General features: G+C 57.1%; 9 protein-coding genes across 9 annotated transcripts, besides 1 other annotated feature; 3 read left to right on the top strand and 6 right to left on the bottom strand.

Annotated features, from left to right (window-relative positions):
* Window positions 1–1,206: 1,206 nt before the first annotated feature.
* Window positions 1,207–2,798, bottom strand: F5144DRAFT_338141 (uncharacterized protein). The gene has a single exon (XM_066784200.1). It carries the CDS (start codon window positions 2,299–2,301, stop codon window positions 1,492–1,494), a length of 810 nt encoding a protein of 269 aa, XP_066639487.1. The 5' UTR covers window positions 2,302–2,798; the 3' UTR covers window positions 1,207–1,491.
* F5144DRAFT_496643 (glutamate decarboxylase) lies at window positions 2,465–4,235 on the top strand (the record flags this gene model as incomplete). Its single annotated transcript, XM_066786159.1, has 5 exons — window positions 2,465–2,703; window positions 2,756–2,783; window positions 2,837–3,454; window positions 3,517–4,125; window positions 4,182–4,235. 5 exons carry the CDS (start codon window positions 2,465–2,467, stop codon window positions 4,233–4,235), a joined length of 1,548 nt encoding a protein of 515 aa, XP_066639486.1.
* A 268-nt stretch (window positions 4,236–4,503) lies between these two features.
* F5144DRAFT_581361 (pyridoxal phosphate-dependent transferase) lies at window positions 4,504–6,754 on the top strand. The gene is made up of 2 exons (XM_066789431.1): window positions 4,504–5,289; window positions 5,355–6,754. Exons 1-2 carry the CDS (start codon window positions 4,918–4,920, stop codon window positions 6,387–6,389), a joined length of 1,407 nt encoding a protein of 468 aa, XP_066639485.1. The 5' UTR covers window positions 4,504–4,917; the 3' UTR covers window positions 6,390–6,754.
* Window positions 6,755–9,820: 3,066 nt separating this feature from the next.
* Window positions 9,821–13,113, bottom strand: F5144DRAFT_517211 (uncharacterized protein; the record flags this gene model as incomplete). The annotated part of the gene is made up of 3 exons (XM_066786638.1): window positions 12,542–13,113; window positions 11,885–12,483; window positions 9,821–11,827 (listed from the first exon to the last, which is right to left on the bottom strand). Coding segments are annotated over exons 1-3 (2,709 nt in total), but the record flags the coding sequence as incomplete, so codon positions are not given.
* A 206-nt stretch (window positions 13,114–13,319) lies between these two features.
* Window positions 13,320–13,778: a sequence feature (Protein overlapping with rRNA (F5144DRAFT_337576, KAH6622751.1) was converted to a misc_feature.).
* Window positions 13,779–14,513: 735 nt separating this feature from the next.
* F5144DRAFT_656340 (uncharacterized protein) lies at window positions 14,514–16,295 on the bottom strand (the record flags this gene model as incomplete). Its single annotated transcript, XM_066793158.1, has 2 exons — window positions 14,983–16,295; window positions 14,514–14,916 (listed from the first exon to the last, which is right to left on the bottom strand). Exons 1-2 carry the CDS (start codon window positions 15,813–15,815, stop codon window positions 14,514–14,516), a joined length of 1,236 nt encoding a protein of 411 aa, XP_066639483.1. The 5' UTR covers window positions 15,816–16,295.
* Window positions 16,296–17,657: 1,362 nt separating this feature from the next.
* F5144DRAFT_595045 (uncharacterized protein) lies at window positions 17,658–18,623 on the top strand (the record flags this gene model as incomplete). The annotated part of the gene is made up of 2 exons (XM_066790652.1): window positions 17,658–17,715; window positions 18,355–18,623. The coding sequence occupies 2 exons, from the start codon at window positions 17,658–17,660 to the stop codon at window positions 18,621–18,623; spliced, it is 327 nt and encodes a 108-aa protein (XP_066639482.1).
* A 2,061-nt stretch (window positions 18,624–20,684) lies between these two features.
* F5144DRAFT_337529 (uncharacterized protein) lies at window positions 20,685–21,521 on the bottom strand. Its single transcript, XM_066784196.1, has one exon. It carries the CDS (start codon window positions 21,246–21,248, stop codon window positions 20,742–20,744), a length of 507 nt encoding a protein of 168 aa, XP_066639481.1. The 5' UTR covers window positions 21,249–21,521; the 3' UTR covers window positions 20,685–20,741.
* A 702-nt stretch (window positions 21,522–22,223) lies between these two features.
* Window positions 22,224–25,411, bottom strand: F5144DRAFT_337494 (uncharacterized protein). Its single transcript, XM_066784195.1, has 3 exons — window positions 24,973–25,411; window positions 24,541–24,907; window positions 22,224–24,490 (listed from the first exon to the last, which is right to left on the bottom strand). The coding sequence occupies exons 1-3, from the start codon at window positions 25,118–25,120 to the stop codon at window positions 22,291–22,293; spliced, it is 2,715 nt and encodes a 904-aa protein (XP_066639480.1). The 5' UTR covers window positions 25,121–25,411; the 3' UTR covers window positions 22,224–22,290.
* Window positions 25,206–26,211, bottom strand: F5144DRAFT_337477 (uncharacterized protein). The gene is made up of 2 exons (XM_066784194.1): window positions 25,781–26,211; window positions 25,206–25,522 (listed from the first exon to the last, which is right to left on the bottom strand). The coding sequence occupies exons 1-2, from the start codon at window positions 25,939–25,941 to the stop codon at window positions 25,291–25,293; spliced, it is 393 nt and encodes a 130-aa protein (XP_066639479.1). The 5' UTR covers window positions 25,942–26,211; the 3' UTR covers window positions 25,206–25,290.
* Window positions 26,212–26,773: the final 562 nt, after the last annotated feature.

Genomic DNA, 26,773 nt, shown 5'->3' with positions numbered 1-26,773 from the left:
GCCTTCTCGATCCCTTCCTAATCTTCTTCCGGAGACGGAAAACACCAGCCAAGACTGATGATGACATGAAAGGGGTAAACAAACACCAACCGGATGCCAGTTAGCGAGCACACTAAAGTGATATGCATTCCTGCTCACCCATAAAGACGCCCTCCGATGTAACCGTAAGTCATCTGAGAGCCCAAATATTACCTCTAGACACCCCTCAGGAATATATTGCCTCTCCATTAGACCAGCTCAGCCTGCCTGTCGTCGGTGTCATATGCCTGTGTTGCTCACCACAGACTGCCTTACCCAGCGAACCGACGAATCTCTTCATGGGTAGTCGCTTGCGCGGCGGTGATTCCTGCTCACGATCGGGTCCATCGCAGCAACCAACCAGCCACGTACCTCACGGTCTCACTCCCACACCACCACCACCCCAAGCCAAAATGAAGCCCCCCCCTCCCCCCACTGATCCTCCTCCTCACCCTCACTGCCACAACAACCGCCATCCCAGCCTCCAACCAACCACGCCGCAGCAGCGCAACCCCGACACGCACCACCACCATCACCACCATCACCGCCACATTCTCCTTCTCGGCCAACGACGGCGACAACGACAACGACGGCGGCGATGATGATAACAACAACGACAACGGCCTTGCCGCGCGGGCCAAGTCGTAAAAGTGGAACGCGTCCGGCGGGTGCAAGACAAACTAACTGGGGCGGTCGGTGCCTCAACACGTTGCAAGAAGGAGGCTAGGGAGAAGGGGTACTCGTGCAAGAAGGTGGTGGATCATGTATGGAAGTCGGAGTGTTGGTTGGGGGGGTTCTTGTGTGAATTGGTAAAACGAATACTAGTACGGAGTTAGTTCGTTGCTCGTTGTGTGTGGGTGAGACATGTGTGTGCTACGGGGCTGACTAGTCGAGGGGATACAACCGAGTGTCGGGGCCGTGGTACTTCTCTAAGGACCCAATGGTCGATGACTGTTATTGAAAACCATCGATAACCTCCCAGTCAATAACACCCATCCCGCGAGTGGCAGGCTCGAGCAGGATATTACCAAAGCCGATATCACAGTGGTAAAACACCAGCTTCGGCACACCCATGACCATATTAAGACGATTCTGGCGCAGCACCTCCGGCTCGAGACACTTGTCATCGGTGGCCAGATACAGCTCCCTCATCTGCCCCCGTCCACGCAGCGAACGGCCTCACCTTTCCGCCCTGACATCTTCTCACATATCACAGCCACCCGTTCGACATAGTGCCGCCGCACCTCCTCGCCTATGGCCGGCCAGGCCTCTGCGAGCGTCAGGTCCGGGACGCAGGAATCGACTAGGTAGTAGCGGTCATCCCACTCGTCTTTGTAAAGAACGGCAGGGGAACCGGTAGGCGGAACCGGGACAGTGGCTCCTTTAGAGAATGCGAGAATTGGAGCGTGGTTTGCTCTTGGGCGACGTGCGGATGCCGGCTGACTGGCCCCCCGCGGCGTATACTTAGGCTCGTTAGGGTGTGTTTTGGCTGTTGGGAAGGTAGCGAGCGGTCTCTCGCCCGCTGTAGCTGGGTGTTGCCGTTAATGGCCCGAATTGGGTCGTTGAGGTGGGTTTTGGATGTTGGCATATTGCAGGCAAAACTTCTGCATACGAGATCCACTGGATGCTTTGGTTCCTTGTTATGTCGCGTAGAAGCAAGATGGAGAAAACAGTTAGACAGCGCTGCATCAAGACTCGATTCCATCTCCTGATTCGCCAAGCCCGATCGACAAAGCTGCATAAAACAAGCTTTGTGGGAGCAGTGCCGGAAGAGTGCCACAACGAGCCCCGGTTTGCTCTCCACCCCTCCTCGCCCTCGCATCCACCCCGAGAGCCCGACATCTTCCAAGGACTGCATGCATCGACCTGACTAAGGTGTCTCTGGGCAGGGTTTGCCAATGGGAAGAAACCGGGCAGAAGAGGAAGGGAGGATGAGTGCATCGCAGCTGCCCAATAAAATAGCCCATTGAGGAGCACATTGCCCGGCGGAAGCAGCTGCTTTGTGCTGCACCTGCCAGCTGGAGCTTGACCCCTCTTTTGCGTACCTCTCCGGTCTTTGACGCGGGGCGGCCTCCTTCGTCCCATGGTTCCTTCCACTCTCATAAGCTTCGTTCTCTTGCCTTGAATCTTGAACTTGAAAGTTGCTGCCAAGATAAACCCCTCTGGTTCATCGAGTAACTCTATCAGACCGGTCAGTGCCTTGCCGATTTCCATCTCCTGACCCCCACCTCCCGATCGGGAGATATTCAGCGCCAATGCTTCCCATGTGTGCCTCGCTTGCATCACCCTGTGACTGACAAAATTGACCAACAAAAAAAGAAGTTTACACCTGCGTTGCCACTTATAAAACCACTTGTTGACTCCCGATATCTCAACAGGTTCGCTGGCTGTGGCATTGATACATTCTCCCACCTACACACAGCATTTTTCCCTCTCAATCGCAAACATGGTGCACCTTCAAACCATCAAGCCCAAGGACGAAGTGAACAAGATTGTCGACGGCATCAAGAAAGTCCACCTCCAATTAGCCAATGATGACGACAGCTTCACCACGAGCGTCTACGGCTCGCGGTTCGCCGCCCAGGACCTGCCCCGGCACGAGATGCCCGAGCATGAAATGCCCAAGGAGGTCGCCTACCGCATGATCAAGGACGACCTGAGCCTGGATGGTAACCCGATGTTGAAGTGAGTCCTTGAATCACTCAATTGGATTAGGAGGAGACTCACCGTAGACCAGCCTGGCTTCGTTTGTCACGACATTCATGGTAGGCATCTAATCGGGTTTGTTTTTCTGGCTCTGCGTCCTGACAACTCCCAGGAAGAAGAAGCCGAAAAGCTCATGACCGAGTCCTTCTCCAAGAACTTCATCGACTATGAGGAGTACCCCCAGTCCGCCGACATCCAGAACCGCTGCGTCTCCATGATAGGCCGCCTGTTCAACGCCCCGGTCGGTTCTAGTGATGCCACAGCTGTCGGCACGTCCTGCGTCGGCAGCTCCGAAGCGATCATGCTGGGCGTGCTGGCCATGAAGAAGCGCTGGAAGAACAAACGGGTGGCCGAGGGCAAGTCGACCGACCGGCCCAACATCGTCATGTCGTCGGCCGTGCAGGTCTGCTGGGAGAAGGCGACGCGCTACTTTGAGATCGAGGAGAAGCTCGTCTACTGCACCGCGGACCGCTACGTCATTGACCCCGAAGAGACGGTCAACCTGGTCGACGAGAACACCATTGGCATCTGCTGCATTCTGGGCACCACCTACACGGGTGAGTATGAGGACGTCAAGGCGGTCAACGACCTGTTGAACGAGAGGGGCCTCGACACACCCATCCACGTTGACGCGGCCAGTGGTGGGTTTGTGGCGCCGTTTGTTGTGCCTGACCTCGAGTGGGATTTCAGGCTGGACCATGTCGTTTCGATCAATGTGTCCGGGCACAAGGTAACCATTGGCCCCTCAATAACAACACCAACTATGCGTGCGTATATTGACAGCTCCTGTAGTACGGTCTTGTCTACCCCGGTGTTGGCTGGGTCGTTTGGCGTAGCGCCGAGTTCCTCCCGCAAGAGCTCGTATTCAACATCAACTACCTGGGTGCTGACCAGGCGTCGTTCACGCTGAATTTCAGCAAGGGTGCCAGCCAGGTCATCGGCCAGTACTACCAGCTCATCCGGCTTGGGAAGCACGGGTACCGCGCCATCATGAGCAACCTGACGCGCACAGCCAACTACCTGTCCGACTCGCTCGAGGCGCTCGGGTTCGTCATCATGTCCAAGAAGTCGGGCGAGGGCCTGCCTCTGGTCGCCTTCCGGCTGCCGGCGCAAGAGGGCCGCAACTATGACGAGTTCTCTCTCGGCCACGCGTTGCGATCGCGGGGTTGGGTTGTCCCGGCTTACACCATGGCGCCCCACACCGAGAACCTCAAGATGTTGCGCGTGGTGGTCCGCGAGGACTTCACCAAGAACCGGTGCGACGCCCTGATTGCTGATATTAAGCTCAGCCAGCAGCTGCTCGAGGAGATGGACCGCGAGAGCATCAAGAAGCAGCAGGACTTTATCCACAAGCACCACACGGCGAGCGGCAAGGCGCCGCATAATCACCCCAAGTACCGGGTATATCCCATGCCCTTCCTTTCCGAGAAATGCCGTGATGCTGACTGTAATTACAGAAGGAGAAACACTCGATCCAGGGGAAGACCGGGAAGACTCACGCCATCTGCTAAGAGGAAGGCGGGAGCTGTCCGCGGCAGGCCATTAACCATACGAATCATATACCGTTATGATCTGCGACCGATAGCGATGCTTTGATTTGGTTGGAGCTGACAGGGATATTTCTCGCTGCATTTCGTGAATAGTTTGAGTCATAGATGATGATGCTAGAAACGAATTGACTTTCCGTGGCGTGTCCGTTCCGCGTGGTGGCCGGATATGGCCAATTGACATCTGTCTTTGCCTGCTAAATAGCCCCAAGAGCCAATTGTCGAAGACAAGTTCACAATCGACTGTTTCATTTTCCTTCGTTGCTCTCTTGATTCCAGGTTTCGAGAACCTTGATAGACCACTGCATCCCGCCAAGCGCCTTATCGATAACATAATTACTGGTGGTGTGGGTCAAATCCCGGCTCCCGACATCGCTTTGAGGTTTTTGAGTGAAATGAAACATGACTCTTGTTGACACCAATGCTGTGACTAACAAGCCAACTCGTCGCCATTCAAGGGTATAAGTCGTCCACTTTCAGGGAGACTTTTGTCACGCCATTGATTCTCGGCCGTCTCACCGGAATCTTACCTTTCCCTCGACCCTCGATCGAGTCCATTTCTTTCCTGGCCTTCACCTGAACCCAACCACCATCACTACCACCCCTTCATTGCCTCTCACTGTCCTCGTCTCATAATTCTTTAATAATGGCCTTTCGCACATCTCTGCGGCTCGTCGCCGCCGCCCGCCCAGCGGCAGCCCGATCAGCCCGATTCTACTCCCAGGCCACCACCGTGCCGACCTCGAGCGCCTCGTCTGTGACGGCCGCCCAGATCAAGAGGGACGCCGCCCTATCCCACCCCGACCCGGCAGAGGACTCGGCCAGCGCTGCCCTCGTCCGCGAGCACGCCCCCTACATGGTGGCCACCTACGCCCGCCCGCCGCCCGTCTTCGTCAAGGGCGAGGGCTCCTACCTCTGGGACATCGAGAACAAGAGGTACCTCGACTTCACCGCCGGTATTGCCGTCAACTCGCTCGGCCACTGCGATCCCGAGATCGCTACTCTGATCGCGCAGCAGGTAAATACACTCTCGTCTCCCCTCTACCTCAGCATAACCAACCCAACTACTAACCCCCCACCCAGGCCAAAACCCTCATGCACGCCTCCAACCTCTACTACAACCCCTGGACCGGCACGCTCTCCAAGCTCCTCATCCAGCAAACCCTCGCCTCCGGCGGCATGCACGACGCCACCGCCGCATTCATCTGCAACTCCGGCAGCGAAGCCAACGAAGCCGCCATCAAATTCGCGCGCAAAGCCGCCAAAGTCACCTCCCCCTCCGGCAGCAACACCAAACACGAAATCGTCTCCTTCCACAACGCCTTCCACGGCCGCACCATGGGCTCCTTATCCGCGACCCCCAACCCCAAATACCAAGCCCCCTTCGCCCCGCTCATCCCCGGCTGCCGCGTCGGCACCCTCAACGACACCGCCGCCCTGCCCACCCTTGTGACCCCCCAAACCTGCGCCGTGCTCGTCGAGCCCATCCAAGGCGAAGGCGGCGTGCAAGTGGCCTCGGACGCCTTCCTCACCGCGCTCGCACGCCGCTGCCGCGAGGTGGGCGCGGTCCTCATCTACGATGAGATCCAGTGCGGGCTGTCCCGCACGGGGCGGCTGTGGGCGCACGCGCACCTGCCGCGCGAGGCGCACCCGGATGTGGTGACGACGGCGAAAGCGCTGGGGAATGGGTTCCCCATCGGCGCGACGCTGGTGAATGGGTGGGTGGCGGAGAGGATTAAGGTCGGGGATCATGGGACCACGTTTGGGGGGAATCCGTTGGCGTGTCGGGTGGCGGTGCGGATTGTGGAGCGGTTGGCGGAGGGGGGGTTGCAGGAGGGGGTGGTGAGGAAGGGGGAAGTGTTTAGGGAGGGGTTTGAGAGGTTGAGGGAGAGGTTTCCGGGGTTGGTGGAGGAGGTCAGGGGGAAGGGGCTGATTTTGGGGGTGCAGTTGAGTGAGGACCCGGCGGCGATTGTGAAGGCCGCGAGGGAGAGGGGGTTGTTGGTTATTACGGCGGGGACGAATACGTTGCGGTTTGTGCCGAGCTTGGTGATGAGTGAGGAGGAGATAAGGGAGGGGTTGGGGATTTTGGAGGAGGCGGTTGCGGCGACGAGGAAGTAGATGGGTGGACGACAGTTAGGGTGGGTGAGGAATTGGGAAATGTAGGGGCAGGGGGGGAGTACGTGCAAAGGTAGGGAAGAGCTGTCTGTGTTGGCCGTTGTTTCGATTGGGCTTTGGTGTCTAGATCTCAAGTGCGTGTTTCGCTTTGGATGGAGTTGGGAGTCAAAAAAGCTTCAAGTTGGTTGCGCAAGCATGATCGCTCCTCGCTGTAGTGGGCTCGTGATACGGCGCCATCTCGTGGCAGTGAACGTGTAAAAAATATGGCTTGTGGCAGGGATACAAAGAACCGTGAGTGACAAAGCCGATCTACCAAAGTACAGCCGTGTTACGCTCGTATCATGTTTGGTGGATGGGGGAGAGCAGTCGACTCTGGTGCTCCAACGCAGCAGCAAAAATACATACAACACCAAGGATTCCCCAGTCGTCACCGACCTGAGTACTAGTTTGGCCCTTAAAAGCTTATCTTTGGGGTACGAGGGGTCAAAAAACAGGGGTCTCGGGGTCCAAAAACGGGTGCCCCTTTTCTCCTGTTAGTGCTGTCCGTTTCAAGGAAACGGTGAAACTGGCTGTGCCGTGCAAACCGTTCTCGCCGATGCAGCAGGTGCAGCCCAGCGGCCAATCAAGCACTGTCATATGGGCAAAGCCCCGCCCCCAGGCAGACGAGCTGAAAGACACCCTGCCCGGGCCGCTTCGGGGTTGCAGCCAGTCCGGAGAAAGCCCGCGATGAAGCATCCCTCATGGGGGAGCAGGTTTTTGCTTATCATGAGAGCTTGATGCCACACGTGACCCTACTCGTCCGAGGTGGTCAGGCGCACGCCCGTGCCATGATGAATCACCACACGCCGCTTACTTCTGAGGGAGGTCAAGGCGGGTATGGTACTGTATATGGCCCTTCCGCAATTGTCACGGGCACAGCCCGTTTTATATCCAGGGTTAGGGTTGTAGAGCTGGACCCCAAAGTGGTGTCCTGTGGATGTGGCTTGTGTGCGGCGGCCTGCAACCGCTTGTTACCGGTGAGCCGGTCGTTTATCGCTCGTGGACCCTCTCCATGATCCGTTATGAAGCTGTTGGAAGACCAACAGCCACTGACCCAAGGTGTCACACACACACGAATGGGGATTCACACTGCTGAGCCTCGGAGGCTATGAGGTTCTCCCAAAGTTCAATCTTCATTGTCTCTCTCTTCTCTCCCCCCTTCCTTCTGTAGGGGGGTTCCAAACTCCGTGATATGTCTCTCTGAGTGGCGATGGTGGCACCGCATGCAACCGCACCTGGCCTAAGCCGAGTGATCTCTCCAGCCTGAGCCGACCGATCTCTTGCCACCGCGTTCTGGGTCTTGACCCATTGACCCTCCTGTGCTCAGACCTCCTGGTCTACTTTCCAACAACTGACATGGCGGACCAACCGCGGTCCAGGGTCATCAAAAATAATCCTATCGGGAACGGCCTTGATGCCTGCCGCGCTTCCTTCAACCCGGCCTGCGGAGAAGTTGGACGAGACATAGGAACCTTAAGGAGCACGTGGCGGACACAGGCGCTTGACAAGTGTGAGCGCCTTTATAGCTCGGTTACTGTAGATACGGTCGGGGGTTTTGCAGCTGCGTAATGACTTTCTTCCGGTGTTGGCTTGGTGTTTTTATAAGGCGTGAACCTCTACTCAAGATCATCTCGGATGATCATGTCGCATTATTCCGCTTCGTCGCGTCCTTTACCAAATCTGCACCTCTCTCTCCCGGCTGAATATATCTTGTGTTGCTGCAACTACGTCACACCTGGAAGATGGGTATTCCGTTTCTTATCGAGGCCGAGGACCGGCGGCAAACCTCAGATAGTGGCAAGTAGTGTCAATAAGAATTGCGTCAGGGGCGAAAAGTAAATCATATAAAGCAAAGACGGCTACCAGGCCCTTCGCTTAAACAGAGATAATAAAATAATATGAGACATCACAGCGATTGTAGAAAATCCATTACTCTGTAAAAGCAAACCGAAAGAACGTCACTCGGCCAGAGCTGTGCCCTAGGATGAGTGTATGACCATGAACCGCCACACATATTGCCCGATAGTCAACGGGAAGCCAGAGAACACGCTTCCCATATATTGTGACCCAATCGTCGTCGACGAAGAGAAAACCACTGGCGGGTTTCTGGCCTCTAGAGCTGCTTGAATTTTCGGAATTTACGGTTATGCTCAGCAGCCCTCGGTCTGTCTCGAGACATTTACCGTCCGGCGAGAACGCCACTGCCCAGACCGAGTCGCCATGCCCCTCGAGCGTCTGCCGGTGCGCGCCGGTCGCCGTATCCCAGAGCCGGATCGTCCTATCGCGCGAAGCCGACGCAAGCGTGTTGCCGTCCGGCGAGAACGCCACTGCCCAGACCGAGCCGCCATGCCCCTCGAGCGTCTGCCGGTGCGCGCCGGTCGCCGTATCCCAGAGCCGGATCGTCCTATCGCGCGAAGCCGACGCAAGCGTGTTGCCGTCCGGCGAGAACGCCACTGCCCAGACCGAGCCGCCATGCCCCTCGAGCGTCTGCCGGTGCGCGCCGGTCGCCGTATCCCAGAGCCGGATCGTCCTATCGTCCGAAGCCGACGCAAGCGTGTTGCCGTCCGGCGAGAACGCCACTGCGCTAACCCAGCCGCCATGCCCCTCTAGCGTCTGCCGGTGCGCGCCGGTCGCCGTATCCCAGAGCCGGATCGTCCTATCGTCCGAAGCCGACGCAAGCGTGTTGCCGTCCGGCGAGAACGCCACTGCGCTAACCGAGTCGCCATGCCCCTCGAGCGTCTGCCGGTGCGCGCCGGTCGCCGTATCCCAGAGCCGGATCGTCCTATCGTCCGAAGCCGACGCAAGCGTGTTGCCGTCCGGCGAGAACGCCACTGCGCTAACCCAGTCGCCATGCCCCTCGAGCGTCTGCCGGTGCGCGCCGGTCGCCGTATCCCAGAGCCGGATCGTCCTATCGTCCGAAGCCGACGCAAGCGTGTTGCCGTCCGGCGAGAACGCCACTGCGCTAACCCAGTCGCCATGCCCCTCGAGCGTCTGCCGGTGCGCGCCGGTCGCCGTATCCCAGAGCCGGATCGTCCTATCGTCCGAAGCCGACGCAAGCGTGTTGCCGTCCGGCGAGAACGCCACTGCGCTAACCGAGTCGCCATGCCCCTCGAGCGTCTGCCGGTGCGCGCCCCAGTGGTCTCTAATTCCAGCAGTCATTTCGATAAGAGATAACCTTTCCTTCCAATACCGATTTCTAATCTCGCTCAAAGTTGGGCTGAATACGAGCGCGGAGCTGTATGTCTGTAAAGGGGCCCGTTCTATGATTGATCTGTGACTAAATACAAACTTCTCTGCGTCTTTCAACAACTCAAGAAGGTAAGGGTTGATCTCCGGTTGTGACTGACTAGATTTAGTAACCTGACAATAATACGGCATTGACAACATACCTGAACGGCATGCAGAATCTTTCTTATCGAGAACAGCCCACTGGAAAGTTGCCCTATAAGAGACAAGCTCTCAAGCCAGCGGAGGAAGCATTCCTTCAGGAATCCAAACACCTTCCCGTCGTCTGTCAATTCTCCTAGAAACCTGGAGTTGTCGCTGTTCAGGGAGCAGACATGGTCGGCCCAGAAGACACAAGAGTATCGTATTGGAGCTAGCGGATCTGGATTAGGGGGCGCCATATTCTCCGGTTTGAAGCCGGGGTCGAGGTCGTATATGTTGCGTTTTAGCATTGAGGACATCGCATCAGTCGAGCGTCTGACAATCTCGCTGTGCCCTTGAGCGGGCCCAGCTGGTTGAAGTCTAGTCTCGTAATTGTCGCCCAGATAGTCCTTCGCGGACTGATGGATTAGGTAGACCGTTTCGTCCTTGATTGTTAGAAATGAGCCGCATCGGTCCACAACTGCCCGGGGATTAATCTTCGCTGGCAAACCTGCAACTACAATAAGCTCGGAGAGTGACAGAGGCCGATGTACAAGGAATGTAGCCGCGAGTACATTTTTGCAGCGTTGCCGGTTTTGCTTGTTCCTTTCATCAATCCTGGCCATCATATGACCGTACAAATCTGTCAAGCCCGGAGGGATGCTCTGGACGGTCTCGACAGCGTCCCAGCCCTCCACTGAACTGAGTTCTTTGAACACGAGAGCCACCCAGAGGAACGTGTTCTCTGCTCGTTGCCGGACTTCATGAGAGACCTCAGCCAAAATGCGGTCGTCATACCCTTCCCTGTACTTGAGCTCCATAAGCTTGTGGTTGATGTATGCATTGACAGGTTCTTCCAGACGCTGAGTATCTAGCTCGACGAGAGAGCTGGAAGAGTTGAAGGAGTCAACGCTCTGTTCCTTGAGCCCAGCGAGAAGGTCAACTTCTGGACGGCTAGAGAGTAGCCATCTCACCTTCTGGGAGAGGTTGAGGGAAGTCAAAATGAGATCGATGACGTCCGATCGCCCCTGCACGCACTCATCAAGTGCGTCGACCGCGAGGTACACAGGCGACAACTGAGGATCCTTCAACATATTCCGAAATGCCTCGGACAGGGCGATGAAGGCATTTTGATCCCTGAAGAGATCCGCGCCTGACTCTTTGTACTTCTGAAGTAGATGGGATATGAGGCATGGCTGCTGAAGAAGAAGAAGCCAGATCAAAGACCTGAGGACGGCGGTGGCGTTGTTCAAGGCTGTGTCTGTGCCTTGGCAGAAGAAGAAGGAAAGTGCTGGTGATAGGGCAACAGGCTGATCCGAGAGCTGGCGAATGAGCCCGATCATGAGCATCGTCTTTCCCGTGCCGGCGTGTCCTTTTATCCAGAGCAATCGACGTGGCAGATGATCGGATCCGCTATCGTCCCAGTTTGTGAACGCTGTATACTCCGGGGTGTGAAGGATCCACTTGTACGCGTCATCGAGCAGTTCATCCTTACTCTTCTCGATCCGCTCCATGTCGTGTTGCGGATCAACGACGCGGAGATCTCTGCGGCACGCTGACTCGATATCATCCCTACGGGCGTCCTTCTGCAGCGAGATGAAGTCCCGAATGTCCTGACGGATGTCGCCGAGTCGTCTCTCCATTCCCTCGGCATGCTCGACAAGTTTTCCTAAGGAAATTTTCGTTTGTTCTTGAAAGGATTGGGCAGCATCGTTCTGAACGGTAGCCTCTGCGTCGGTAACCAGCTTCAGATCGACGTCCCAATCATCCAGATTGACCATACCGCGGAGGAATTCAAGCATTTGATTGTGATAGTAGGAACAAACACTCTTCATCTGGTATTGGAGAAGAGCTTTGTAGAGCTCGACAATGCTCCTTTCCAGCTGGCGCAAGACTGCTTGGATATCCTTGCCAGTAGCAACGTTTTTCTTGTTCAGGAGATGTTCGGTGAGCGCGCAGTACCAGTCCATTCTGGAGATGACATGGGCGAGACCGGCAAGGTTGGATTTCATCGCTTGCGCAGGATTCCGGAGCATCTGGAGGCATATTAGCAGAGCCAAGCACAAAGGGGTGTTCGAAGGACGACTGCTTACTTGCAGTCCAACGCAAACACCGGTCCACGGAAGCGCAGCCTGCGGCACGCTTTGGACAGCCAGGTCAATTATTCCCTTGACCGACAGGACGAAATCGGCGACGTCGCCTACTCCGTTCGTGATCTTGGACGCTCTGGAGATTTTCGCCCGACCTTCCTCCACCAGCCTCCTCATGTGCATCTGTCGTTTGGTCGGGTCATGGAACTCGGCCGAGATGTCGGTGTCAGGGGTAATACCTGGGTTGGCTCCGAGAACTGTTTCCAACGTTTTCAGGTATGACACGACAAGCTCTGCATTGTCCGTCTCAAGACTGTCGTACGCGGCGTTCCACAGTCTCTCGGACACGGAAAGTACAGGGGTCGGTTGCTCCGTGGATTCGGTCGGCGATGGATTGGGTGCGGATTCGGCGGGCAGAGCAGGAGGCAGTGCTTGCGATGCCGCGGGTGGTTGGTGATCGTTGGGAACTCTCGCATCTGTGCGGGGTTGGGCAGCCTTCGCCGCTGCGGCAGACGGGGAGGGGGGGGCACATGACTCTGTCGCGACAATGGAAGACGCTTTCGATCCGTGTTCTGCATTTCCTTGATCGGATGACTGGATGTCTGCCGGAGAATATCAGTTAGGAGAAGCCTTGCGATGCGAGGCAGAGTCTCAACATACCCATCGACAGTGTGGCAGACGGAGCCGGCGAGGCTGCACGACCCCGCCCGAAGGGCTTCTTCAACCACTTCTTCCACGGCTTCGGCTTGTATTCAGCAGACATGGTTCCGATGAGGATTCTTGTCGAGAAGAAAGAGATACTATGCAACAGTAAAACAATGTGAAGTCAACAGCTGCATTTCGCGCGGTTATCGCGGGGCGGAGCTGAAAGATGCGGTGAGGCTGGCCTGTTTGGTTGTCGGCCGTCCAAAAGAAAGCTGTGGCGGTGCTATTGACGAATGGCAGTAGAGTAACTCCGTACTTCCTCTTCATATGTGAGACGAACGGCCAAAGTCGTTCAAGGGTACTCATGAACCAAGCGTACCACGGACATATCGGGAGTATCAGCGACACGGTCTTCTGATCCTGATTCTACGCACCAAGGCCGCGAGTAGAGCGACCACCCAAGGAGCAAGCATGCTCTTTCCATCTTGCTCTCCGCTTTGGAGGATGCGGGCCCGACGCGGCGCGCCCCGTCCCGCGCCTGTTCCTGTTGCAGTTCCCGACAAAGATCAGATGTGGTCGTCGTTTCGAGAGACCGCAGATCGGATCGATGCGCCGCGCCCCACGGTGGGACTCCTGTGCCGCTGGGCCGCCGCAAGGGCCGGAAAGACTCGCTAAGTACGCGGAACGCCAAAAAGTCGGAATGAGAGGCTTTTAATCCCCCAAAAAGAACAAGCCAACATCAGGGATTCGTTGGCCACCGACCCAGCTGCTGATCTGGCTCTCACGAGTTTGACTAGGGGAGAGCGGACGGGATCCCGTACTTTCTCGTGGATATGGTCGTATGTGGTAGTCGTGTGCGCAAGTGTTGTTTATGAAAGAGGGTTCTGGCTTCTGAGTGGTGGGGAGGGAACGAGGAGGAGGACAACTCGTGGAGAGTCGGACTCCTATTCGGGCAACTTACGGCTCGGGCCATACCGAACGTGACAAGCACTTGGTTGTAGCTTGTCCCCTCAAACAAAGACAGGTAGTTGTGTAACCCGTTTTGACATGTGTTTTTGTTTTGGTGTAAGCAAGTCGCCGCAAACCGATTCACCGTTGAAGGGTGACAAGAAAGGCTGGTGCATGAAACGGAGGTCTCGTACACCCACTGTGGTTGTGTGTGGTTGTATATGGATTGTGCTCGATCAATGTTGGCCATGGTCGTCAAATGAGCAATGACGAAACACCATCTCTGTGTTGGCGGGTGTATCATGCCACGCCACGGCTGTCACCAGAGCTTTGCTAAACAGGTGACAGATCAGTGTGGAAACGAAACAGTGACACACATAACCGTTAACCAGCCGTGTTCTATATACGTACTGTCAGATCGTCTCATCCAAGATGAGCACATGCACGAGATCATCTTGCGAAACGAAACACGCCTCTGGTTGGCCTCAACACAGTCCCACAAAACACAACGCATAAACTCGCATCCTTCATCACATCAGGCTCGTGTCAAGCAAGGATCAGGTCGGCAAGGCGCAGTCAACGAAAGGTAGTATTCATCCACGTCATTTCATGTGTATCCCAAGGGTGTGTTCCCAAATGCCCTCTTTTCTCTAGCGAGTGCCCCAGATCTCTCGATGGTACTGTTACATACAACCAACCGCTTGCCAATCCAAGTTCCAAATAGCAGAAAAAGCAGAAAGCAAAAGAAGAAAAAATGGTCAAACGCCTGACGAAGGGCCAGAAAAAGTCTTGCCTTCCCTATGTCTCAATGAACGAGTGACAATCAAAGTCAACCAGCCAACTCCCATCCCCATTCCTCCAAGGAAGAGAACGAAGGAAGACTAGCCAACGGGGTATAGAAGAATTGATGCAATCCAATCATGCAAAAAAGCGAGCCCCAACAAATTGCCGGCGACCCAAGGCCGTAGTGCTGTTCCAAAACAAGCAAAACAAACACCCGGTTGAAGAAGTGAAATGCACGCGCGTCGTTATCAACCCTTTAGGCCTGGGGAGCGAGGCGGACCTTGGCCGAGCCGCCACGGAAGCGGCGGACACGGAGCTTGGAGCTGGCAGCCTCGATGGAGAGGGTGCCGGTCTCGCCGACCTTGCAGACGGTGCCAGCGGCGACGGCCTGGGGGGCGGACCAGGTGCCGCTGGCGCAGCGCTGGAAGGAGGTGCCGCCGATGCAGTTCCAGGCGCCCTCCTCAGTGCAGGCAGTGCCCTGAGCGTTGCCACCAGCGGTGTTGCCGGAGCCGGAGCCGGAGCCAGAGCCCGAACCAGAGCCAGAGCCAGAGCCAGAGCCAGAGCCGGAACCAGCACCGCCAGTGGCAGCGGGAGGGGCGACGGCAGTCTGGGTGACGAGGGTGGTGGGCTCAGCAGCGGGAGGGGTGATGAAGACGCCACTAGAAGATGGTAAGCTTGAGCTCGCAGACACAGTAGCAGTAGTAGTAGAGTTAAGGTATACATACCCGGGGAGCTGGGCAGGCCCGGAAGGGGTGGGAGCGGGAGCAGCCGTGGCCTGCACGGTAGAGCTCGGCGCATCGCCACCCTGGTTGCCGTTGCCGTTGCCGTTACCAGAGCCCTCACCGGAACCAGCACCAGCACCCGCACCGGGGCCAGCGGCGCCGCAGCTACCGACGGGGGGACCGACCTTGCCGCCGTTGTTGACAACATCCGGGCCCGGGTCGGGGTACTGGACATCAGAACCCTCGGTGGTCTTGCAGCCGTTGCCGATGTTCGCGACGAATACCTGGGGGCGGGAAGAGAAAGCAGCAGAAGCGCGGGTCTGGACCTCGCGCTTGCCACCGCCGCCGATGGTGACGGCGGCGCAGTTCATGTACTGCTCACGGTTGCCGATGTTGTTGTTCCAGGTCCAGGCCCAGATGGCCTCGCCCTCGGGGGCGTCCGAGGGGATGGTGAAGGGGTAGTTCGAGGCGAGAGGGCAGCCGCCGATGATGGACTGGATGACGGTGAAGGTCTTGCCCTTGTCGTAGCTCAAGCTGACCTGGCACGAGCCGCCGCCGTGGGGAGCGCCGCCAACAACGGTGAAGTTGTAGTTACCGCCGGGAGCAAACTGGGCAGTGGGGGCGCCGGCGGGGGTGCCGAGATCCGAGTGGTAGCCCTTGCACGGGTAGTTGGCGCCCGAGTCGGCGAGGGGAGCCGTGTTAGTGTAGTCGACGTTGACGGCGTTGGTGTTGAACTTGGACCGGAAGGGAGCCGGGTACGAGATCTCCATGTGGGCGGCCGCAAGCTGGCTGCCAGCCAGAAGGGCAAGGGCGCCGGTGGTGAACGAGTTGAACATCTTGAACGTTGTCGTGGTTGTTCTTTTTTTTTTTGGTGGTGGTGGTTGTTTCGTTTGTGCGATCGCGCGCTCAAAAATGCCGGATAGGCGAGTTGAAAAGTTGTAGGGAGCGAAGTAGTCACTGACAGGACCAGCAGTTGTTGTCTTTTGAAATCGAGCACTGCTCGTGAGCCTCTTGAAGGAATGAATGGGCTTTGTGTGTTGTGTTGTTGTGATGCGAAGCTGTTGTTGGCTTGTCTTGTCGCTATTGAGAGAAACAATAGGCTTGTTTTTTGTGAATCACAATCGAAAAGCACCGGGCTCAAAATTGTGTGTGTAAGTGGTTCCAAGGGACCGTGTTTGTTGCAAGAACAATGGGAAGTGAAGAAAAGACAATGAAGCCCGTGCCTGGAGCTGTTTGGTTTGAAGGAGAGAACGAGGCGCGATGCCGTGGTGATGAGGAGAGAATAAAAAGACGTTCGACAAAGGGCGGGGAGTTGCTCCCTTTATCCTGATGTTTCTGTTCTCCCCCGTTCGTCCCTTAATGATTGGGTGGGAGTGGCTGATAGGTCGAGCAGCGCTAGCTTGTTTCGAACCCCACTAGCTACACAGGGTCCGCTCGTCCCAAGCGTTCAGAGAGCCAAGCCTGAACACAGCGACTCTCCCGTTGTGGGTAAGACGCCGCTTGGGATGGCAGGGGTGGCCCTGAAGGTGGGGGAGGAAAGACCCAGGGGGATAGACGGGGGCGACGTGGCCACCCATGCCACCCACCGCATTTGTTCGATGTTCGATGCCCAGACATGTGGCCTGGTTGGCCTCGGTGGCCTTCTCGTCTCTTTCCTTTTTTTCCCCTGGCACGAAGTACCAGGAATTGCACGATCAACCCCCGCTTGCTGCCCATCCTGCGGGCCTGTGGCAAGTCGGCCGCCCACAGCGACAAGGGTGAATGGAATATTTCCCGCTTCGAGTGACACTGACAGGATTCTACAGCTTCCCAATTCGGCATCTCTACCCTAAGTTCTAAGTTTGCAGTACTGTGCCGGCTACACGCCTGCGTCTGTAAGTCGGGCGTGTGATGGCAGCCGCGCGCTCAGTTTGACCTGCAGTCGAGGTGGAAGTTCTCCAGTGACTGCCGTGGGCGTCCCGCTTCCCGTATTCTTGGTGGAAAACTGTTTCTCAGTGAGACAAAAAAGCGTTGGTGTGACAGGTGACAGGCACGGCGACCTTGTTCGCTGGCTCACGTTTGGCTGTCGGCTGTCAGTGGCACTTTTGGGAGGTGGGGCAGCTGGTTCCCCCTTGCCGGACCTTGGCCAGGGCTTTTCAACACTCTTGCCGAATCGCGGATCGAGGATGGCACACAACCAGGATTCGTCGTGCAGCCAAAAAGGGGAAGGAGGCCTGAGAGAAAAAAACACAGGGGTATCCCGCTTCTAGCGGCACCTGTGGATCTCGATATGCCAGGGGTGCAGAAAATGTTGTCCAATGAGAAATCGAGGGTACCTGGCCGCATTCGCAGGCCCAGACGGAGGGTTGATTGGCCCTCGAGCGGAGACCACTGCGAGGTGGTGGTCTGGGCAAGATCCTGGGGAACCTGGCCGCAGCCGCCCGACTGGCCGAGTGCATGAACTTGAAACACCGCCCCCTTTCCCTCATCCACCGAGCGTCCTCGAACAAGCCCCATCAACCCCTGTCCACCGTCCCATTGGAGCCCGTGTCCGGTCAGTCCACTGGCGACGACTGGCTCATGCCTCGGTCTTCCAACTGAAGCCCAAGCTCATCAATCACATCGGGACCAGAAAGATGGGCCTGTGTGCTTGTTCAACTGGATACCCGGTGTTTGCTCGGTTTGTGCAGGGGCTGCCCATGTCCGATGCGGCTGCGCACATGGGACGACTTCTTGTCAAAATTCGCAGGCTTGCAAGTTGGTAAAACGAGCTCAATGCTGCATCAAGACGGAAAGTTCCCAATACGACCGTATCGAGGCAGCCCAGTGAACACACTGCCGAGTGGGACTCGTATACCCGCACCCGACGCCTGGAACCTTCTTGTCAGAGGCAGAAACCACAGGCGCCATCGGTTTAACCCGGACGAATAACGGTAATACCACTGTGCGCGGAGAAGAGTAGTTGTTGTCCACCCTCTTGGACACTTGTGTTTCAACTTCCAGCGATCACGAAAAGCAGGCGGCCGCGGGGGCGAGACCACCTCCATACCAGACCAGATGCATCCACGCGCCCACCCGATCTGGCCTCACCGCACCTTAATCGGGAGTTGGCTTGTGTGTGGGCTACCTAGCCTGCAGACTACAGCAGACTACCGGCGTTGTGATGCGTGTGTCTATTCGTAAATCGCTCAGAATAGGAGGGTCAGGAAACAGAGTAAGACACCATGTGCAGAGGGTGCGACAATTTGCCAAAATAGCAGATGTTTCCCGCCAAGTTTACCCGCATCGGAACCATAAAAAGCAGTCGATGCATTCCCATTTGCTTGCTTCCCGCGGTGCAAGCGTTTGCCGTCACTTGCACTAACCCCTCCTTGCTTACGTACCTATGGCGGCGAGTCCGCGCCAGCAGCCCCGCCGACAGCCCCGCCGGGCTTGATCTCAGTGGGCTGAACAAAAAGTGGGCAAACCCTCAAAAAGCGCCTTGCCATGCCCCATGCCCATGCCCGTGCCCATGGCTGGTCAGGCGAACCCGGGCCCGACCAGAGACGCCAGGCGGTCCAGCGCACAACCACCGCGCTTGCACTGATCGTCGAGACCGCCAGCCGCGCGCTCATGCACCATCTCAACCTCAGCGGCTGTCAATTGAGGAATCAAACGAGGAGTAACAGACGAGAAACAAACAGCTGAACAACACGAGACAGGCCACAGAAGAAACCGGCTTGAATCGGCAATCGGGGGCTGAGGATGGAAAATCGAAGACAGCGCACAGAACCAGAGAACCCCTGAACCCGGAGTTGGGCCCCGCCGTCTGTCATGTCACGCACAAACCACCACTTGGCTTTCGTTGACGGCGCAGGAAGCCGCCATGAGGTGGCTCCCCGGCGAGACGCTGCTCAATCCTCGTGGGAATGGCGACGCCGAGTGGGGCCAATGCGTGTTTGTTTCTACACAGTAGAATTCATGCCCGTCGGAAGCGCGAAGAGGATCTCGGAAAAAAAGAACGAACAACTTGCCACCGCGGATACCGGGAGTCCCGCCGACAGGTGAGGGTAAGCAACGTTGCGAGGCAAACCAAATCCTCCGACGGGTGCCTTGCATGCCAACGGCCCGACCACCACCCTGAGCGGAGGTTTGCAAATCCTTTTCTATGCGGTAGACCGTTGGCTTCAAAGGCCCGATCGGAGACACAGGAGAAAGTTGAGGTCGTGGTGAGCACTTTCGGACCAAACAAGCCAACGACCAACCAAAACTCCATACTCCAAGTCGATCCCTGACTCCCAAACCAGCTGCCCCATTCCGCGCATCTCCCGAATGACGGACCTTCCCCGATGGATGACGGATGACCGGGGTCCTCAACATCCCTAACCCCAACCTCATCCCAACCTCCAGCTCCGGGCAACAGCCCAGCTCAGGTCATCAAGGCCGTCGACAGCAGCAATTCCTCCCCGCCGCTCGATTCATGCAACGTTAACAAGTCCCCTCCTGAAACCCGCGTAATATTGTTAGGGCCTCCTGTCCCCACGCACGTCCCTCGCCACGAATGGAGACCGATACCTCACAGCCACCGTCCTGCTCATTTCCAGATTGGGCTTCAACTTCATGCGAAAAAGTAAAAGTCCACCAGAACAAGATTGGCGAGAAGCAATTCCCCTTCGACGACATCATGGCAAATACCTTCTAGGCATCAGCATTTAGAGTAAAGCCGAGACGCCGGGCACAACATATCGCCGGCTTTGCTACTCGATGGGAGTTAGGTTTTAGAGAATCCCACCTGGTAATAAAAAAAAAACCTCGGAGACGTGACTGTGATTCGAGATTTAGCAGCATGTGAATTTCCGAATCACGGAAGCTAGGTAAGGGAATGCGCGCGGCATATACCGTCCTTCAACTCGACGCTCTTGTTGGAGAGGCAGGCGAGGGTGCCGGAGAAGCGAGATGTGGCTCGACAGCACTGCAGCGAATACCTTTGCAGTATTGTTTCTCAGTGTGAAAAGTTGAGACGAACCTAATGAGCCCAAGCCCACGCCACCATTGCCACAACTCTACTAGTATGCTCCCTGTAATGAGAGGGAGCCAGAGCTGCCATCAACAAATCGGCAGTTGGGCACCTCCGTCACGTACGCAAGCCGGAACCAACCCATGGATAGACACGCCACCATCTGATGTTCTTGCAGCCAAACCCGGTGCTCGAGATTCCACAGTGGCGGTTCGATGGGCAGTTGCCAACAAGACGCAGGAGAGCAAACAAAGTGAAACGCTCCGAGGCCTCGTAATGAACCAGTGCCTAGAACGGATAACCGCCGGCGTGAGTACGCAGTTGGGCAGGTCCGGTGCCAACACGCATCCACCGAGGGCCCAGAGCTGCGTTGGGGACTCCGCCGTGTTTGTTTTGGGTGGCGTTCACTGACAGAGGGAGGATCATCAACATGGAAGCATTATCCCTAGACACACAATGTCTACCACCGTCAGTAACAGTCAGCTGGATCTCGAGTGCTCAACATGAATATCGTTTCCAACAACACGTAGCCGAAAAGCGAGTAGCTCGACCATCAGCCCAGAAACTCACAAATAACATCTGATTGCAATGTACGTACGTGCCACAAAGACCTATCCGTGGCCAACCCACGCCACCCAACGGCGCGGAAAAAGGGGCCGACCTGCCCGGGCCATCCCGCTCTCCCTCACCCCTCAGCAAGCGGCGTTGTGCACTACATACAACCTGCGATCCTTCTCCCGTGCCGCTCCTCCCCCTCTTCTTGATCTCACTCTCCCCTCTCCCGATCTCACCTCATCGAGGAACCCCCCCTTTTACCCCCCACCCACACACACAACCTCTCCCACTGTGCCACATGTTCTCCCCCCTCCTTCACCCCTCGACCGTTGCTTTTATAAGACCAGTGTTGTCTTATTCTGCATACAGCCGCCCGCACTACCCACCATCCCGCGGCAGGAGGGCGTAGTCCACGTTGTCCCGTTCCTCCTGCGGTGTGGTAAGCAGTAGACGAGCAGAGTATGGTGAGCAGAGGATGGTGAGTAGAGTCAAGCAAGTAGGCGACTCGTGCAGAATATGGAGGACAGAGTGTGGCGAGCGACTGCGGTAAGCAAAGTGAGGCAAGGCAAATAAAGTCGGCACCACGCCTTACCACGCCCAACCAACCACAGCAGCCTCCCACACACATACACACACACACATCAAACAACCACAAACGGCATACCATGGAGCTCGATCCAACTCTCTCTCCCTCTGTCAAAAACAAAAACACAGGTTTCCATATTCCGTTTCGCTGCATGCTACCATTTTTTGATCAAACTAAAAGAAAAACAACACAACCAGAGAAAAGCCAAGCGCCCACCCATCCCGTCATCCGCGGCGGCACAGCATGGCATGGCATGGCATGGCATACCTAGGTACCCAGCAACAAGTAAGCCATACTAGAGCGGCCGACTCGCCGCCGCCGCAGTAACGGACGGATGGGGATAAACCTCCCCTCACTCACTCATACTCATTCATCATCCATCATCCTTCTTTTTTGTCTTCACACCATGACCCCCCATCAGGATCCTAGTGAATCCTCCCTCATGTCATGACCTCCAACCAGCACCGCATTCCCTATACCATCATCCCATCTCATCTCATCTCATCTCACCTCACCAGCGGCCCTTGCTGTGACTTCCCTCGTTCATCTCATAAGCTTCGCCAAGGTCAGGTCAGGCCAGGCCAGGACCCAATCCTCCCCACCTCCTCTCAAAGAATGGCAGACAAGCAGTTCGTTTCTGGGCCCGGCCATGTCGCTAAATGCAATAACAAAAAAACGACTGCATCGCGCGGTGTAATATGTGTGCGATAAAAAAAGCTCAATTGATGGATGAATGGATGGATGGATGGATGGATGATGGGATTGGATGGACGAGGGCAAAAGCTAGTAGTTATAACCGTCCTCTCTTTTCTCTCTCTCCCGCCTGCTTGTCTGCCATGCCAGCCCGTCTCCTTTCGCTTTTGATCCATCATTCATTCATCCCCCTTCTCCGCTTGCTCCTCGTTCCCCGTCAATGCTGCCCTCCCCGTCATCGGTTGGGGCTCGGCATGGATAATCCGCTTCAATTTCGCTTCGGCCTGCTCGATGAGGCTCCCCGAGTTGGCCGACACTGCCTCGACTTAGCCGGCCCAGTAACGGCAGCACACCTGACAGGTATTTAATCATGCCACGGCAATTCTTAGGAGGCTTAAAACGAGTGAGTTACCCCGACAGCTTAGGCAGGGATTCGTAGGCAGGCGGGTAGGCAGGTAGACGAAGCCGCGGCACGATCTCTGCAGTTCGTTTCCGCAGTTGCTCACTGCGGCCGTTGGCCCGAGAACTTGCCCTGGGGTTGCTGCGGCGTGTAGGCCGGTTGCTGGTACCCCATCCCTGGACTCATACCATACACGGCCTGTTGGCCCTGGTGTGATCCCTGATGTGAACCTTGGTGCACCATCATCGGCGCGGTCGGTCGTCCAGGGCTGGGGAACCCGTTAGATCCGGGGACCGGCTGCGGAGGCCCTGCGCCGGCGGGAATAAAGTGGGGTTGGGCCCCGGGGTACATCGGCCCCGCTGTCACCATTCCGTTGGGGCCCATAAACCCTTGCTGAACCATCATGGGGCCTCCCATGTGGTGCGGCTGCTGCGGGATGAACTGCGGGTTGTGCGAGAAGCTGCGGAACTGGCCCATCTGAGGGCCGTTCATGTACGGCTGCATCACCGGCTGGCCGTAGGGCATCTGCCCCTGAGGATTCACCGTCGGGGGATACGCCATGGGCACCGGTCCCATCCTAGGGGACGCGAAGGACTGTGCCGAGTTGGAATGCATCATCCTATGATCATCCGGGTTGCTGAACGGCACATGGGGGGCGGGACCGTGCTGGCCGGCGTGCATCTGCATCGGCGGCATGTGTGGCGACTGGCGGGGCGCCATGTTAGGGGCGCCGTGTTGCAAGTGGAACGGCAGCTGGTGTTGGTGCGCAACCTGAGGCATGGCGTGCGTGGGGTTGGGTGTGGCGACGGCGGCGTTCGAGAGGGGCAGGCGCTCAAAGTACTGCTTGTAGGTCAGATGCATGGTCGAGTCCGGCGCTTCTGTCTCCTCCTGGAGCTGCCGCCAGGTCGGGAGCGTGTCAAAAGACGGCTTGAGGCCGTCATTGTCATCCCAGTTCCGGCCCTGCGGCGGCTGGATAGTCTCGATGTGCGATAGTATGAAGCATTTCTTGACGTCCACCGCTCTTGTCTTGCGCCGGATAAGCTGCCCTTTGATGGGGGCCGGAGGGACAGCTGCCTCGGCAATGTTGTTCACGGACGAGCGAGGGGAAGAGCCCGAACTGGGAACGGCGGGGTTGAAGGGCTGCGCAAACGCGTTGGGTCGGAACTCGTGGCTGTTCGGGTTCAGCTTGGGGCCCATGAAGGGCGGCGGAGCGGCGTTCATGCGGCGGTTGAAGCCTGGGTCGACGCTGTTGGCCGGGCCGGTGGGGGGGAGGCGCATATCCGGCGGGGGATGCTGGCCGATATGAGGGTGCTGCATTTTTTGTTGCTCCACGTTGCGAAGCCGCTGCGCCAGGTTGCCCGTCGTCTGACTCTGAGGGGCCATATGAGGCGGCGGTCGGTTGTTTCTGTTGTACTGATAGTGAGGCTGTGGGTTGTACGAAGAGCGGTTGCCCTGATGACGGCCAGGGACTCCGCCTGCCGAACCGGAATGTTGCGGCGCAGCTGGACGGGAGCTCCCGCGCGCGGCATCAGCCGTCGCCGCAGGTGTTGAGGCGCCGGATTGTTCGGCGCTCGCTTTGCCCTGGGTGTCCTTCGAAGTGGTCGTTTCCTTATCCTGGGTGGCCACCTCCTTCTGTTTGGCGAGCTCGTCCATGTTATGCTTCGCTTTGTCCTGAATCTGCTTCTGCTTGGCCGGATCCTTGGCAATGATAGAAATCAGGTCCTTGGGGACGGGGGTGAAGAGCTTAAAATTCTCTGCGAATTTCTTCAGCTCCGTCAGCTTGACCTCTTTGTCGGCCTTGGCCCTTGTGGTCCTGACTTTCTCGGCCATGAACCTCTGGGTGGTCGCAAAATTTCGGAACGAGGACAGCACGTCACGCTCAACATTCGCAGTTGCGCCGGGGACAGCGCCAACCTTTGACGTGCCACGGCTGGTGGTTCCCGCGGGCCGGGCAGCGGGGCCATCTTTGGCATCCGCTGCCTTTGTATCTGAAGTCGTCTCCGCCTTGCTCTCGGGCGCTTTGCCTCCGGCTGCGGCCGCGCCCGCCTTGGACTCTGCCGGCTTGTCCGAGACCGGGGTGGCCGGCTTTTCTGCGGCGACTTGGCTCTTCGGCTCGGCCGGTTTCGGTGTCTGCGTGGGCTTCGGGGTAGGAGTGCTCTTAAGCTGCGACGAGATGATAGCAGGGTCAACTGGAACACCCTTTACGGTCGCCTGACCGGTGGGCGCGCGCCGGGCTGGCGGTGTGTATTTGTTGTCCCTGGTCGCCAACGGCGGGAAGTCCTGCCGGCGTACACCGCTGTACCTAGGAAAGGGGTCAATCTCATGTATGGTAACCGGGCAAGTTTTCCTTACTTGTCTTCTTCATCTCTTTGGTCCTCGCCACCAACGAAGTCCATCACACGCTCCTCGGCAACATGCGAGGTGGTGGGAAGGGTCCGCTCAATCTCACGCGCCTTTCTCTCAGCAGCCGCCAACCGTTCCTTATACTGGGGGTGGCTCTTGTCAATGGCGGTGGTGTAGATGTTTTCGTCGTAGTCCGTCTTTAGGCCAAACAGGCGCTCGTTCTCGGCGAATTGATCCCAGGCGCCGCCAGCGCTGGGTTTCTCCAGCGACCCATCAACTTCGTAACCCGCATCGGGGACCCAGGCCTTCAAGCTCCTCTCCGGGCCGAGTCGCGAGTTGGAAATTGCAGCGTCTGTGCGAAAAGAAGACCGATTGCCTGGGAACGATAACTTGTCAGCGAGAGCAAGAAAAAGGGGGAGGTGTCACATTGTCACCGCCTACCGTTTGGAGCACGTCCGTCAGTCTTGGCGTTGTTGGCAGGAACAACGCGGGCATCCGCAATGTCTTTTCGCTGAATGGTCATGGTGGGCTGCTGCTCTCTTTTGTTTGTGGTATCTGCAGAGTTCGGAGCCTTTTTCTGCTGCACCATGCTCAAGCGGCAGCTCGCAGGCTCGGGGCCGTTGTTAAAGGTCCCCTCGAATTCGGCGCCGGACGTGAGGACAATGCGAACTCGCTGGCCCTGTTAGGAAAGGAAAAAAGAAATTGTCAGCGCATGGTCACCAATCAGCTCGGCTTTGTATCAGATGTTGCAAGGTTCGACTAGAGCTTTGACCATGGAGTTTCGCAAGTTCCGACTCCGCTAGAGCTTGAAGCAAGCGTGGCCGTTGGCCGGGGAAAAGGAGGTGAGGAACAGGGGACATAGCGGGGACAAGCGACTGAACTGACCTCGCGGAGGGAGCTCGTCACAGACTGCTTGTTCTGGGGGGCTTGCGACCGACCGGTGATGGGGTTTTTGTTGGAAGTCCAGGCCTTTTGCTGGACGGGGGGTTGTCTGTGCGGGCGGTCGTTAGTCAATCAATGCCCTGTTCCACCGACCCTCTGCCGCATATGCAGAACGAGGTCCCGGAAGTGGGAGCGCGGTGACCGGTGCGATTGACGCTGCAGTCTGAAGGGGGGGGGGATGCATAGGCCAGAAAGGACTAGCAGGTGGATGGGGTGGGAAAAAAGACGGAATGTCTTTGTTGGCGGGGAGGTTGCAACAAGGCTCCCAAAAAAGTTGGGGATGCGTGGGAAGGGTCTCGTGTCTCACCTCGGAGTCGGGGGCGAAGCAGCTGCCTCTGGGGCTCTCGGTCGCTGGTCACCGAGCTTGCTGCTGTACAGTGGTCGAGCGGTGGGCGACTTTATGTCGGGGGTGGTGGATTGCGATGGCGATGCGACAACGGGTTTGGAAGTTGTCGATCGGTCTTCCATAGTTCCTGTGCCCTGCCGTTGAGTTGAGCACTCGGGGCAGTTGTCCAGACTTTGGGGAAAGAGGGTGCGGGCGGGAGATGTGCGGGAGCGGCAGAGAGGGTAGTTTGTACGAATTGGGCGAATCAGAGCTCTGATTGGTGCGTTGCTGGTGGGCAAGCAAAGCAGCGGCGAGCGAGGGGTGGGTGTGCACCAGCAGCACCAGCAGCAACCTGATCGATTTGCAGCAGCTCGAGGGCTCGCTCGGTCACGACAGCACGACAGCTGCTGAGTTACGACTCTTGATTAAGGCTTCCCTGGTAGATGGCCGCTAGATGCCCGGCAAGATACCGCAGCGTGTCACAGCCACAGGCGGCCAACTGATTTCCCGGTCAAAAAGCTTACAACAGGGGCATCGATGTCGGCCCCGCTTGCCGTGTGGTTGGCGGTTCCTGCCGAATAATGGGTTGATTCTCTGGATTGAGAAGTAGGTAGTATCGGAGGGTTAGTCGATGGACGCGCGCTAATGTGAGGCGCGGAGGAAGCCGACTCCGAGAGTTCGGAAATGGAGGGGAAGAGTGATGCAGAGGAAAGTAACAACTGCGCTGGGCACTTGAGCGGCGTTCTTGCGGAACGGAATGTCTCGCGGTCTGTCTTGGGCGGGGAAGGGCAGAGAAGCTTAGGTTGGGTTGACTGGCCCAGACGTTCAGTGGTCGGTTGCACAAGAAAGGCAGAAGACCTCAGGAACAGCAGAACGGGCAGCAAAGGGAATCAGGGCGCAACTAAATCCCAGCGGTCTAGAAAGGTCAGAGCACAACCTCACATGCAATGACCTGTGACCCAGCAGCGAATGACC

This window comes from Chaetomium tenue (assembly GCF_020726465.1).
Source record: "Chaetomium tenue strain MPI-SDFR-AT-0079 chromosome Unknown F5144scaffold_6, whole genome shotgun sequence".
NCBI lineage: Eukaryota > Fungi > Ascomycota > Sordariomycetes > Sordariales > Chaetomiaceae > Chaetomium > Chaetomium tenue.
Note: the sequence above shows the minus strand (reverse complement) of the source record. Positions and strands in the feature narration are given on the sequence as shown.